This window comes from Macaca thibetana, chromosome 1 (genome assembly GCF_024542745.1).
Source record: "Macaca thibetana thibetana isolate TM-01 chromosome 1, ASM2454274v1, whole genome shotgun sequence".
NCBI lineage: Eukaryota > Metazoa > Chordata > Mammalia > Primates > Cercopithecidae > Macaca > Macaca thibetana.
In genome coordinates this window covers 189,457,875-189,472,430 of record NC_065578.1, presented here as the reverse complement: position 1 = coordinate 189,472,430, position 14,556 = coordinate 189,457,875, and the positions used below count along the sequence as shown (strand labels likewise).

General features: G+C 38.1%; 1 protein-coding gene across 2 annotated transcripts in view; it reads left to right on the top strand.

The window, feature by feature from the left end:
- The window catches only part of KLHL20 (kelch like family member 20), a 61,180-nt gene extending 47,125 nt beyond the window's left edge, over window positions 1–14,055 (top strand). For both annotated transcript variants that reach the window (XM_050767862.1, XM_050767871.1), the window contains 4 exons: window positions 1,509–1,642; window positions 2,863–3,071; window positions 9,320–9,426; window positions 12,406–14,055. In XM_050767862.1, coding sequence (XP_050623819.1) covers window positions 1,509–1,642; window positions 2,863–3,071; window positions 9,320–9,426; window positions 12,406–12,490 — 535 coding nt within the window. In that variant the 3' untranslated portion in view covers window positions 12,491–14,055. The remainder of the gene's footprint in view (window positions 1–1,508; window positions 1,643–2,862; window positions 3,072–9,319; window positions 9,427–12,405) is intronic.
- Window positions 14,056–14,556: the final 501 nt, after the last annotated feature.

Genomic DNA, 14,556 nt, shown 5'->3' with positions numbered 1-14,556 from the left:
TCTGTCGCCCAGGCTAGAGTGCAGTGGTGTGATAATAGCTCACAACTGTCTCAAGCAATCCCTGCCTCAGCCTCCCAAGCAACTGGGACTGCAGGTGAACACCACCATGACTGGCTAATTTTTTTTTCCAATTTTTTTATAGAGATAAGGTCTCTCTGTGTTGACCAGGCAGGTCTTGAACTCGAACTCGTGGCCTCAAGCAGTCCTCCAGCCTTGGCCTTCCAAAGTGCTGGGATTACAGGTATGAGCCACCACACTCAGCCTTTTTTTAATTTTATTTTTATTTATTTATTTATTTATTTATTTATTTATTTAAGTCTCAGCCAGGCACAGTGACTCACCTGTAATCCCAGTGCTTTGGGGGGCTGAGGTGAGAGGATTGCTTGAGGCCAGGAGTTTGAGACTAGCCTGGTCAACACAGCAAGACCCCTATTTTTAAATAAATATTAATGAAAATTTTTCTAAATGTAATGTTAAGTAAGACTGAAGTGTCTAGGGATGACACTTGAGTGATAAAACAATAAACACAAGGAAGTGATAACTGTTAAAAGTCAGGATAATGGTTATTTGTGGAGAGGAGAAGATAAGAGACTGGAAAAGGACACATTGCAGGGCTTCCAGAGTGGCATGCAAAGTTCTTTTTCTTGGCTTGGGTGGTGTTTACAAGGGGGCTTTCCTGATAATAACTCTTAAACTATACATTTATCTTGTGTGGCTCTCTGTATTTGAGCTTTATTTTATAATAAAAAGGTTGTTTCAAAGAACTATGCAAAAGACTTCTACTTCCAAATAGGATATAGTAGAGAGTAACAGCCATCACCCCCACTACAACAACTAGGAAAAAAAGACAAATTACAAAAATCATTTTAAAATACATCAGAGGCATTTCAAAGATGACCAGATGAACTAAAATTCCACTGAAGAAAGAGCCTGTATTGCCGGCCGGGCGCGGTGTCTCATGCCTGTAATCCCAACACTTTGGGAGGCCCAGGCGGGCAGATCACGAGGTCAGGAGATCGAGAGCATTCTAGCTAACACGGTGAAACCCCATCTCTACTAAAAATACAAAAAATTAGCCAGGCGTGGTGGCAGGCACCTGTAGTCCCCACTGCTCGGGAGTCTGAGGCAGGAGAATGGCGTGAACCCGGGAGGTGGAGCTTGCAGTGAACCGAGATCGTGCCACCGCACTCCAGCCTGGGCGACAGAACAAGACTCCATCTCAAAAAAAAAAAAAAAAGAAAGAAAGAGCCTGTGTTATGTGAACTGAGGTCATAGGTTGTTTTCTTCTTTCCTTGGGACATTTTCCAAGTCTGAAAATAGCTTAATAGCTGACACAGATATAAATTCTAAGATGTTTTTCTAATGACTAAGTAAAATGTTAGATTTTCATTGCGCATTTGACTATAGCAAGTCTGTGTACTCAGTATATCTTTAGTGTGATTTCAGAGCTTATGAAAAAGGCTTCACTTAATAAGAACAAGCATACAGTCTGGTTTCCCTCACTACAGGTATGATCCGAAGGAGAACAAGTGGACTCGGGTAGCTTCTATGAGTACCAGAAGACTAGGTGTGGCTGTGGCTGTGTTAGGAGGGTTCTTATATGCTGTAGGTGGCTCTGACGGGACATCTCCACTCAACACAGGTTAGTCCCTCCCAAAGGCAATCATTTACCCAAAAGCAGAACGTTTTCCTGGAGAGTCCTCCTACAAAAAGTGTAGAAACTCCAGGTTATCCTGTAATTTACTAGGAAAATGCTTGATTTTCCCTCCAGCAGAGTGCAGCTCTCAGCTCTTCCTCAGCTCCTACTGTAGTCATATTCTGAGTACATTCCCCAAATATTTGTTTCTTCCCCTGCTTTACAAGCTGCTGGAAATGTATAATGAATTTTAAAAACTACTTTCTTATATACTTTCTCATATAAGTAGTTCCTTTTCCTCCATCACAACTTCTCCTCAAAAAAACCCACAACATACTCTATATTATAATCTAAGAATAAATAAAAGCTTAGAACTACAAATTCATTTGTTTGGGTTTTGTTTTTGTTTTTGTTTTTGTTTTTATGACAGGGTCTTGCTCTGTCACCCAGGCTAGAGTCCAGTGGCATGATCTTGGCTCACTGCAACCTCTACCTCCGGGGCTCAAGCAGTCCTCCCACTTCAGCCTCCCGAGTGGCTGGGATTATAGGTGTGTGCCACCAGGCCTGGCTGATTTTTGTATTTTTAGTAGAAATGGAGTTTCGCCATGTTGCCCAGGCTGGTCTCAAACTCCTGAGCTCAAGTGATCCACCCACCTCAGCCTCCTAAAGTGCTGGAATTATAAGCGTGAGCCACTGCACCTGGCCTGGTTTGTTATTCCTTTCTATTTAGATATTATGGGTATTTTTGCCTAAGGATATTGTCAATATGACAGTCACACCAGATTCATTGTCACATGTCTTCTCTTCAGAAGTTTAAAATGCACTATGCTATAGGGAAGGGAATATAGGAGTACAGAAGTTGTCTGATTATGATAATAAATTATTAGTACTGAATGATGCTTATTGATCATGTAGTCAGGCTCCCCATTGAATGATAAGGAGAGTGAGGCTGAGAGTCATGTAGCTAATTAGTCATTTAGATAAAACTAGAACCAGAGTATCTGGATCCCAACACATGCCCTTTCCACTGTACCATACCTAGAAGAAACCAGCCCCTGATGAGAGTATATGTGGTATTGTCCAGAGGTATACAAATCCTTCTCAGAAGCAAAAATCAGATCATGTGTTGAAAATATGTTATCACAAAATATCAGTGGCTATAAAGAAAACTGGAGGTGAGAGGAAACGGTTGAATGCTCACTTACTGGTTTTTCTTTTCCCTACAGTGGAACGTTACAATCCTCAGGAAAACAGATGGCACACTATAGCCCCTATGGGGACCCGGAGGAAACACCTAGGCTGTGCAGTGTATCAGGACATGATCTATGCTGTAGGAGGTAGAGATGACACTACAGAGCTGAGCAGTGCTGAGAGATACAACCCCAGAACCAACCAGTGGTCTCCGGTGGTGGCCATGACATCACGCCGTAGTGGAGTAAGTGGAGTTATGGACACTTAGGTTGCTTCCAAATCTTGGTTATTAATAGTGCTGCAATAAACATGGGAGTGCAGATATCTCTTCAATATACTGATTTCCTTTCTTTGGGGTATATACCTAGCAATTAGATTGCTGGATCATATGATATTTCTATTCTTAGTTTTTTGAGGAGCCTCCAAACTGTTGTACTAATTTACATTTCCACCAGCAGTGTAGGAGGGTTCCCTTTTCTCTGCATCTTTATCAGCAATCATTATGGCCTGACTTTTGGTTAAAAACCATTTTAACTGGGGTGAGATGACATCTCATTGTAATTTTCATTTCCATTTCTCTAGTGATCAGATGTTGAGCACCTTTTCATCTACCTGTCTGCTATTTTTATGCCTTCTTTGGAGAAAGGTCTATTCAGATCTTTTTGCCCACTTTTTAATTGGATTATTTGATTTTTTTCTGTTGAGTTGTTTGAGCCCTTATATATTCTAGTTACTAATCCCTTGTCAGATGGGTAGTTTTCTCCCATTCAGTGGGTTGTCTTTTCATTTTGTTGGTTGTTTTCTTTGCTGTGCAGAAACTTTTTGACTTAATGTGATCCCATTTGTCTATTTTTTCTTTGGTTGCCTGTGCTTGTGGAGTATTACTGAAAAAAATCTTTGCCCAGACCAATGTCCTGGAGAGTTTCCCCAGTGTTTTCTTTTAGCAGTTTCATTGTTTGAGGCCTTAGATTTAAGGCTTTACTTCATTTTAATTTGATTTTTGTATATGGCAAAAAATGGAGTCTAGTTTGATTCTGCATATAGATACCCAGTTTTCCCAGCACCATTAATTGAAGAGATTGTCCTTTCCCCAATGTACATTCCTGGCACCTTTGTCAAAAAAACAGTTTGCTGGAAATGTATAGGTTTATTTCTGGGTTCTCTATTCTTTTCCATTGGTCTATGTGTCTGTTTTTATGCTAGTCTCATACTGTTTTGGTTACTGTAGCTCTTTAGTATAATTTGAAGTCAGATATAATTTGAAGTCAGATTCCTCCAGTTTTGGTTTGTTGCTCAAGATAGCTTTGGCTATTCTGGGTCTTTGTGGTTGCATATAAATTTTAGGATTTTTTTTTTCTATTTCTGTGAAGACTGTCATTGGTATTTTGGTAGGGATTGCATTGAATCTGTAGATTGTTTTGGATAGTATGGACATTTTAACAATATTGATTCTTCCAATCCTTGAACATGGAATGTCTTTTCATTTTTGTGTGTCCTCTTCAATTTCTTGCATCAGTGTTTTCTAGTTTTCATCATATTTTTCACTTCTTTGGTTCAGTTTATTCCTAGGTATTTTATTTTATTTATAGTTATTGTAAATAGGATTACTTTCTTGATTTCTTTTTCAGATTGTTTGCTGTTGGCATATAGAAATGCTACTGATTTTTGTATCTTGATTTTGTATCCTGCAGCTTTGCTGAATTTATCAGTTCTAATAGTTTTTTGGTGGAGTCTTTAGGTTTTTCCAAATATAAGATCATATTGTCTGCAAAGAAGAATAACTTGACTTCTTCCTTTCCAATTTGAATGCCCTTTATTTCTTTTGTCCTATTGCTCTAGCTAGGACTTCCAGTACTATACTGAATAATAGTGGTGAAAGTGCGCATGCCTGTCTTGTTCCAGATCTTAGAGGAAAGGCTTTCCGTTTTTCTCCATTCTAAATGATGCTACTGTGGGTCTGTCATATATGGTTTTTATTGTGTTGAGGTATGTTCCCTCTATACCCAGTTTTTTAAAGGTTTTTATCATGAAGGGATGCTTACTTTTATCAAATGCTTTTTCAGCATCAATTGAAATGATTGTTTGGTTTTTGTCCTTCATTCTGTTGATGTGATGTACCACACTGATTGATTTGCATATGTTGAACCATTCTTGCATCCCTAGGATAATTTCTTCCTGGTCATGATGAATGATCTTTCTAATGTGTCATTGAATTCAGTTTGCTAGGATTTTGTTGAAGATTTTTGCATCATTGTTCATGGAGGATATTGGACTGTAGTTTTCTTTTTTTGATGTGTCTTTGTCTGGTTTGGGTATCAGGGTAATACTGGCCTCCTAAAGTGAGTTTGGAAGTGTTCCCTCTTCCTCTATGTTTGGAGTAGTTTGATAGGATTGGTATTAGTTCTTCTTTAAATATTTGATAAGATTCAGCAGTGAGGCCATTGGGTCCTGGGCGTTTCTTTGTTGGGAGATTATTTTTTTTTCTTTTCTTTTCTTTCATTATACTTTAAGTTCTAGGATACATGTGCACAGTGTGCAGGTTTGATACATAGGTCTACATGTGCCATGTTGGTTTGCTGCACCCATCAACTCGTCATTTACATTAGGTATTTTTCTTAGTGCTATCACTCCCCCAGCCCCCCACTCCCCGACAGGCCCTGGTATGTGATGTCCCCCGCCCTGTGTCTAGTGATATCATTGTTCAATTCTGCTGGGAGATTTTTTATTACAGCTTTGATCTCATTACTTTTTTGTTTTGTTTTGAGATAGGGTCTGGGTCTGTCGCCAAGGTTGGAGTGCAATGATACAGTGTCGGCTCACTGAATCCTCCACCTCCCAGGCTCAAACCATCCTTCCACCTCAGTCTACCCATTAGCTGGGACTACAGGTGCACACCACCACGCCCAGCTAATTTTTGTTTTTTGTTTTTTTGTTTTTTGGTAGAGTTGGGGTTTTGCCATGTTGCCCAGGCTGGTCTCAAACTCCTGGGCTCAAGCGATCTATTCACCTCAGCCTCCCAAAGTGCTGAGATTATAGGCATGAGCCACCACACTCAGCCTCATTACTTGTTATTGGTCTGTTCAAGTTTTGGATTTCTTCATGGGTCAATCTTGGTAGGTTGTATGTGTCTAGGAATTTATCTGTTTCTTCTAGATTTTCCAATTTATTGGCATATATTTGTTCATAATAGCCTCTAATTATCCTTTGAATTTCTGTGGTATCAGTTGTAATGTCTCCTTTTTCTTCTCTGATTTTATTTATTTGGGCCTTCTCTCTTTTTTCTCAGTCTGCCTAAAGGTTTGTTGATTTTGTTTATCCTTTCAAAAGTCAACTTTTCATTTCATTGATCTTTTGTGTTTTTTTCACTTGAATTTCATTAATTTCTGCTCTGATCTTTATTGTTTCTTCTCATTTTGGATTTGGTTCTTTTCTAGTTCTTTAAGATGCATTGTTAGGTTATTTGAAGTTTTTGTACTTTTTTGACGTAGGCTCTTATTGCTATAAACTTTCCTTTTACTTTCACTTTATGTCCAAAACTACTTTATAGGTTTTGGTATGTTGTTTTTCCATTTTCATTTGTTTCAAGAAATTTTTAATTTCTTCATTTCTTCATTGACCCACTGGTCATTCAGGATGCTTTTAGGTAAATCAAGCCCTGCTAATTTGACACTAGAAAATAATGAATTTCTTTTGATTATTTTTATCTCATGTAGTTTAAAATTTTTGTGTCCAGTCATATCTTTAATTAGAGAATAATTTTTTAGGATTTCTCTTTTTTTTTTTTTGAGAAGGAGTCTCACTCTGTCACCCAGGCTGGAGTGCAGTAGCACAATCTCAGCTCACTGCAACTTCCACCTCCCAGGTTCAAGCAGTTCTCCTGCCTCAGCCTCCCAAGTAGCTGGGACTATAGGCACGTGCCACCATGTCCAGCTAACTTTTGTATTTTTAGTAGAGATGGGGTTTCGCCATGTTAGCCAGGCTGGTCTCGAACTCCTGACCTCAGGTGATCCCCCGCAGCCTCCCAAAGTGCCGGGATTACAGGCATAAGCCACTGTGCCTGGCTTTTATGATTTATCCTGTATCCATTGCTTTTCTAAAACAATCTCCCCAAATTATCTACTACCTTGCCTAAATTAATATTAGATCTATATATTGCAACCTAATGTTTCTAGCTAATAGTCTAAGTAGTTGGCATACTAATACAAATGTTTAGGCAAAAATACATCTGGCCCCACCCCCAGTCTCCACAAACTAGTTTGAGTCTATCCTATGTATAGTATAGACCAGATGAGACTCCCCTGTGACATGTTCTAGACCATGGATGGCCTGTGACTACAAGAGACTTCTGGGTGAAGTATAGAATTCATCCATCTTGGAATGTTTGCTCAGAGCAAAATGTAACCCATTAACCACTGATCACGTCAGGAGTTTATCGAGGCATCCATAACAGGAAGGAGAAGCAAGCAGTAGCTAAGCACTCCACAATCTGAGGATAAAAGAGAGTGAATTCTGGTTGGCATAAATCAAGGAACACCACTGGAAGGTGTCAGCAAGTCAAAGCCTTCACATATCAATGGCTTTTTGTTACTGACAACTAACAGCATCTTAGTCATATTCCTGTTAAGTGTTTGCTATGTGTTGGGAAAGCAAAAATGAGTATGACATGATTCCTCTCCTTTAGTAGCTCCCAATTTAGTGAAGGAAATTGAAATGTTTACAGCTAACTATAATAAATAAACCCTACAGTGGTGTTACGTATTTTATGGAAGAACATAGGAGAATGCACTTACTGCTTTGGGGAAGTAAGAATGAGTTGGGGCAGTGAAGAGACTACCAAAGACCATCACATGTAAGCTAGCTCATGAAGGAAGAATAAGCTTTTCTAAAAGACAGAAAACAGTAGCCAGGGCCAGGTGCGGTGGCTCATGCCTGTAATCCCAGCACTTTGAAAGGCAGAGACAGGATTACTTGAGCCCAGGAATTTGAGACCAGTCCGGGCAACATGAGACCCCATCTATACAAAAAATTTAAAAATTAGCCAGATGTAGTGGTGCATCCCTGTAGTCCCAGCAACTTAAGAAGCTGAGGTGGGAGGATCACTTGAGCCTAGGAGGTGGACGCTATCGTGAACTGTTTTTTTGTTTTATTTTTTGAGCCTGTCACCCAGGCTGTAGTGCAGTGATGCGATCTTGGCTCACTGCAACCTCCACCTCCCAGGCTCAAGTGATTCTCCTGCCTCAGCCTCCTGAGTAGCTAGGACTACAGGACTACAGGTGCGTGCCACCATGCCCAGCTATTTCTTTGTATTTTTAGTAAAGACGGTTTCACTATGGTGATCTGTGATCCTGCTACTGCACTGCAGCTTGAGTGACAGAGTGAGACCCTGTGAGTGAGACAGAGAGGGAAAAAGAGAGAGAGAGGGAGAAAGAGAGAGAGGGGGGCGGGGAGAAAACACCAGCCAGGGAACATGTGCAAAAGTGTGGAGGTGTGAAAAATGTATGTTATCTTCAGGGACTAGCAATTAATCCAGTTTTACTGCAGCATAGGATTCATTAGTAGGAGTAAAGGGAAACTATAGGCGGTGAGGCTCAAATAGTGGGCTAAGATAGATTTCTGGAGGGCCTGAGTAACATAATAAGGACTTTAAACTTTTCCTTAAGTAGTAGGGAGGCTTAGAAAGTTGTTTTGGTTTTAGGAGATTTTTTTGAGAGGGTCCCACTCTGCTGCCCAGACTGGAGTGCAGTGGCACAATCTCAGCTCACTGCAACTTCGACCTTTCAGGCTCAAGCCGTCCTCAGCCTCCAGGTAGCTGGGACTACAAGTGTGCCTCACTACACCCAACTAATTTTTGTATTTTTTGTAAAGACAGTCTCACTATGTTGCCCAGGCTGGTCTCGAAATCCTGGGCTCAAGCGATCCACCCACCTCAGCCTCCCAAAGTAAGAAAGTTTTTAAAGAGGAAAGTGACAATATGATTAGATTTCTGTTTTTCTGTTTTACTTTAGTTTTGTAGAGATAGGGGTCTCACTGTGTTGCCCAAGCTGGTCTTGAACTCTAGGCTTCAAGTGATGCTCCCACCTGGGCCTTCCCAAAGTGCTGGGATTACAGGCATGAGGTACCATGCTTGGCCTAGATTTGTATTTTTAAAAGAGAATTTTAGTAGCAATTTAGAAAGATTAGAGCAGGCAAACACCAAAAGAAGTGAGAGCAGTTTGAAGGTTGTTTGCTCACTCCTAGTGAGCAGTTTTTTTTTTTAATTTAAGAAATACATGATTTCGATTCTGTGTGAATATTCTAATTGAATATATAATTTTATAGTTCCCATAATTTGATAGACTTTTGTTGTTACATCTTCCCTCTGTGTTTCAGTAAACCAGAATATAAGGCCATAAAGAATTATCTTTTGTAAACAGATTTATCTAGAAACCAGTCTATAATTTCCTTAATGATTGTCTAGTTTCTTCAGCAGCTTACTATATTTTGGTTTTGTAGGTTGGCCTGGCAGTGGTCAATGGACAGCTCATGGCAGTAGGAGGTTTTGATGGCACAACATACTTGAAGACCATAGAAGTTTTTGATCCTGATGCCAATACATGGAGGTAACTTTTAAGCTGTGTAGCAAATCACCTTACTACTGACTTGGAAATCATGGGCTTGAGATAGCCCATGACCATCAGAACTGGGATGGTCAGTACACTGGAGTACTTTGAAGAGGGCTGAAGTTACACATATTTATGGCTCATTTTGACTTGATTGCTCTAAAGTGGCTGATATATTACAAAATTCTCCTTTTCAGTAACTGTCCAGTTTTATAATTAGAGATGGGTAAAATAGGGGAAAAAATATCCTTCCTGGTCCGATCATGTTCAGCTGAGGAAACAAAAGCACTGAGAAATAAAATGACTTGCCTAACTGACTTAGTGACAGAGTTAGAATTAGAACCTAGGTCTGCCCCCAAATCTGTCCATGCCATTTTTTGGTGTTCTTGTGGGAAACCTATGCTTAGGAAAAACAAATTGCAATTACTTTTGAAAAATTAATGTTTAAAAAAAGAATATTTCATTTTTAAACCCATTTTAACTTTTAGGGAGGAGGCTACGTCTTATTTAAGAGAGCTTAACTTAAACTTCATATCTAGGTTTAATTTTACTTTACTTTTAAATCCTCAATTGTCTAATAAAGCTTTCCTAAGTAGTTAAGTAGTTTTTATAATTTCACATAAATTAGGTGACTTTTACACTTATTTTAAATATTCAAAACCTTTACAAACTTAGCAAAATTCTCTTAAACCTTTAAACTTAAAATAATTAAGTCTAAATCTTTACTCAATCATATTTTATACTGGAATCACAAGAGTAATCTTATAGATGCTCTAAAAAGCCAAATTCTCTTAAACAGTATAAGAACTTAAAATGCCAAACATATAGTTGATTCTCAAACTTTAAAAATAACGGTACTATGGGTTTGATGTATGGCATATCTGTACTTAATTCTAAATACTAGTCTTCTAAGAAAACAGTTTTGCCTTCTAAGCAATTTGGGATTTCCTTCTCAATAAAATGGGCTTACTTGCCTAAGCAAGTTTAGGGTTACCATCTCAGTGGCTAAGGTTGCACATCAACCAGAAATATCAGGCTGGACATGTGAGCTGAGGAGCAGACATTCTGGGAAATTTTTCTTATGACCATGAAGGATAAGCTGAGCTCTGTTTTATTGTTACTGTTCTAAAAGAGGCAGTCTTGTAGTCCATTCTTACTGTGTTTCTAATACATTTCCTAATTTTAAGCCTGCAACTATCCACCTGGGTTTTTTCATCACCCTATTAGATTCAACTATAGTCTATCTCTAGGAAAGCCACAACCTTCACAGAGATTTAAGTGACATGCTTTGGATCCTCCATATGTCTCACAGCTCCATATGACTCAGTGGTCACAAACTAAAGTCAAGCTAATAACAGCATAGTACTTTTTGCTCTTACATCACATTTTTACAGTCCTGTTCATTAAGTAAAGATTTACTAATGGCTGGGCATGGTGGCTCATGCCTGTAATCTCAGCACTTTGGGAGACCAAGGTGGGCAGATCACCTGAGGTCAGGAGTTAGAGACCCCCTGACCAACATGGTGAAACCTCGTCTCTACTAAAAATACAAAAATTAGCCAGGCATGGGTGGTGGGCACCTGTAATCCCAGCTACTTGGGAGGCTGAGGCAGGAGAATCACTTGAACCTGGGGGGCAGAGGTTGCAGTGAGTGGAGATTGGGCCATTGCACTGCAGCCTAGGTGACAGAGTGAGACTCCATCTCAAAAAAAAAAAAAAAAAAAAAAAAAAAAAAATTTACTAAGTGCTCTGAGCCCTGGGGATACAAAACTAAACAACAACAACAAAAAATTCCTGCTGAGCGCACGCCTGTAATCCCAGCTACTAAGGAGGCTGAGGCACGAGAATCTCTTGAACCCAGGAGGTGGAGGTTGCAGTGAGCTGAGATCACATCAGTGTACTCTAGTCTGAGTGGCAGAGCAAGGCTCCATCTAAAAAAAAAATTTCTTGCCCTGCTGGAGCTAACCAATTGTATTGAGGGAGACTAACAGTACCATATCAGTAGATGGAAGTGCTATGGCAAATATCAAAGCAGGGGAGGAGGCTAGGGAGTACAGGGAGGGGAATCTGTTTTTAAAGGTGGCCAGGGAAGGCCTCATTGGAAAGGTAACATTTTAGCAAAACCTAATAACGGTAAAGGATAGGTAATGGCAGCTTTGGGCCTCTCACTGGCAGGATATTTTCTTCCATATACAGCTTTCTATTTTTACTAAGAATTTTGAGTAAGCATAATTTCTGAAGACAGCCAAATTTACTGTCACTTAATCACTATAATCTTATCTGAGGACTTCTTAGTAACTGTCACTAAATAGAATTAGTAATAGATGACAAAGTAATAGTCATAAAATTCTTGAGGATCATCTGTTGAAAGAGTAATAACTAAATATTTGCAGTTACATATCCCAGACTTAAAAACCAACTCTACCTCATAGCTGATAAGGGTCTAGTATTCTTCTCCATGGAAGGTCCTTAATTTTGAAGATGATGTTGTCACAAACTAGGTGCGACTTTACTCAAATCCAGTTTTGTTCTATAAAAGACTTGAGGAGGCTTACAGAGTACATATAAGACAAAGGGATAAAAATAAATATTTAAAGAATTTTAGGCAAAGGGAAAACATAGGTGGGACAATAATATAGCCAGGGGCAAAATTACAAAAATGTAGAATATATAATTCTGTGTAATTGTTAGAAGTCAGTGAGGTATAAAGTTGTAAAGTTCTGATGCAAAAAGTGAATATGATGCTCTCTTATTCTTCACACAGCCTCCTATGAGAGCATGTCAATCTCTGAAACAGTCCTGCTACTCAACAGTGCTCAACTGCAGCTTCTAATTTTTAGAATGAAGACAGTATTAGTGTGAAGCTGAAAATATTAGTTGTAATATAAAACATAGAAATGTGTTAATAACATCTTAGTTGTGGAAGAAATGGTGCTTTTTTTCCAGTTAGAAAATATGATTATGTTTCTCTCTTTGCAGGTTATATGGCGGGATGAATTACCGTCGGCTAGGGGGTGGTGTCGGAGTTATTAAAATGACACATTGTGAATCCCATATTTGGTGAACACAGAGAAGACAGAGTCTTGTACATATTCCTCCGTATTCTGGGGAGCTTTGACCTTGGAGCTTTGTACAGCTTGAGAAAACATTAGAACAAATTTTATTATTTGCCGGTGCCTCAACATATGGAAATACAAATGAAAGTACTTCACCTGCAAGATGCACAATAATTTTCAACTCTGTGCAGAAGAATATTTATTTTTGGTTTTAATTTATCATGGTTTTTTGTTGTTTTCGTTTTGAACTTATCCTTCCTCCTACAAAAAAAAGAAAAGAAGAAAAAAATTCCAAGCAGCAAAACTTACTTTGTTTATAAGGTATTGATTTAGGTTTGAAAATACTATTTAATAAGGGCATAAGGGCTATATATGATTTGGCTGTTATTTCTAGACACTCCATCCACGTGATTCCCCTAACAAGGATTACCAGGAATTAAGGTAGGTATGCAAAATGTATTAGCTAGCCATTATTCTTGCACTAACCACCAGAACACTTGAAAATCTAAAAAAAAAAAAAAAACCAAGAAAAGGCAACATCTCATTTTAAATAGTACAATTCAGAAGGGATACTAAATCAATAAAAACCAGGACTCAGACACTACAGTTTTCATCAGTGTAATTTTATGTCTTGTTTCTATATGAATTTGTTTATTTAGTCTTTTTTTCATAATATTCTCATAGAGTTTCTGCTAGATCTAGAGCTCTGCTCAGTGCCTCTTATAAAAACAATATATGTCTCATATGCTGTCTTGAGAATCCAAGAGAATCACATGCAGCTCTGCAACAGTTTTTGCTCAAAAATGTTACCAACTAAAGCAACTGTCCTTCCTGTTTCCTTATTGCTACCAAGGACTAGCAGGGAGAAATATCTTCTCCCAGCAGTGAATTCTGTTATGCAATTTATTCTTGATGCTCAGGCCTAGTTAAGCTGAGGCTTACCTTTAATAACAGCCTCCAAGGGAATGAATTATTCAGTTCATGTAATAGCACACATTAAAGAGTATAAAATCAATTGAGGCATTTTATTAATATCTTGGTTCTTTTATACAAACAATGTATCATTATCTTCATTCTATAAGACCATTGTTACTACTTCTCTCAAATTGCACTTTCTGGTAAAAAGTTAAAAATTTTTAGGAAAAAACATAATTTCAATGGTTAAAGTTTTTTTTCCTCATTGTATTCATAGACAAATTTTTTTCAATATATTTTGCAAGAAAAATCTTTGAATAAGACTAACTGCATTTAAAAGGAATAACCTCCTTTCCCCAACTACAAAGATGTTTGGCAACTTTGTGTTTACATTTAAAGATCATTTGCACCTTTTTCAAGGAAAAAAAAAGTATTGAGTAAACAGTTGTTTACATGTATCATTTATGCTTTTTTCTAGCATGTATAACTTTTTTAAATAAAGGTAGTATTTACCATTAAAAAATTTTTAGCTAATGCTTTTTATCCTTGTACTTTTGTTATTTAATTTGGAATTTCTGTTTCTATATAATTTATTTTACCTGTATGTAAACTTACAAGTGCTTTCAACTTGAAGGAATAAAAGGATTGCCAGCTAGAATTAATAGGAATTTTCATTATCTATTTTTATATGTTATATTACCTAACCTATAAACTTATTTTCTAGGTAGAACTTAGAATCATACAATTTTGAGCTGGAAGGACTCTTTAACAATCATCTAGTCCAAACCTATTTATTACACTGATCCAAGTCTGAAAACCACAGAAGTCTGCCTAAGAATAGTTAATGACAGAACCAACATTAGAAGTCAGTTTCCTCAATTCCCAGTCCATTCTTCCTTCTATGCCACACTGCCACTGCAGGTTTACCTGAAACTAAATATAATAAAAGACCTTAGGTATTTTAACTAAGTCTGGTATGAACATGTAAAAAGTATAAAAACTTTTATGAGATCCTTACTGTAGTACATCATTAACAATCAGTCTTCAAGGCAAAACCATGTATTTCCCAAGACTCTACTATTTCATACATCTGAGGCAAAAGAGAGTGATAATAGCAAGAACAAAACTAGGGATTAGACTCTCCATTAGTCAGGAAGTC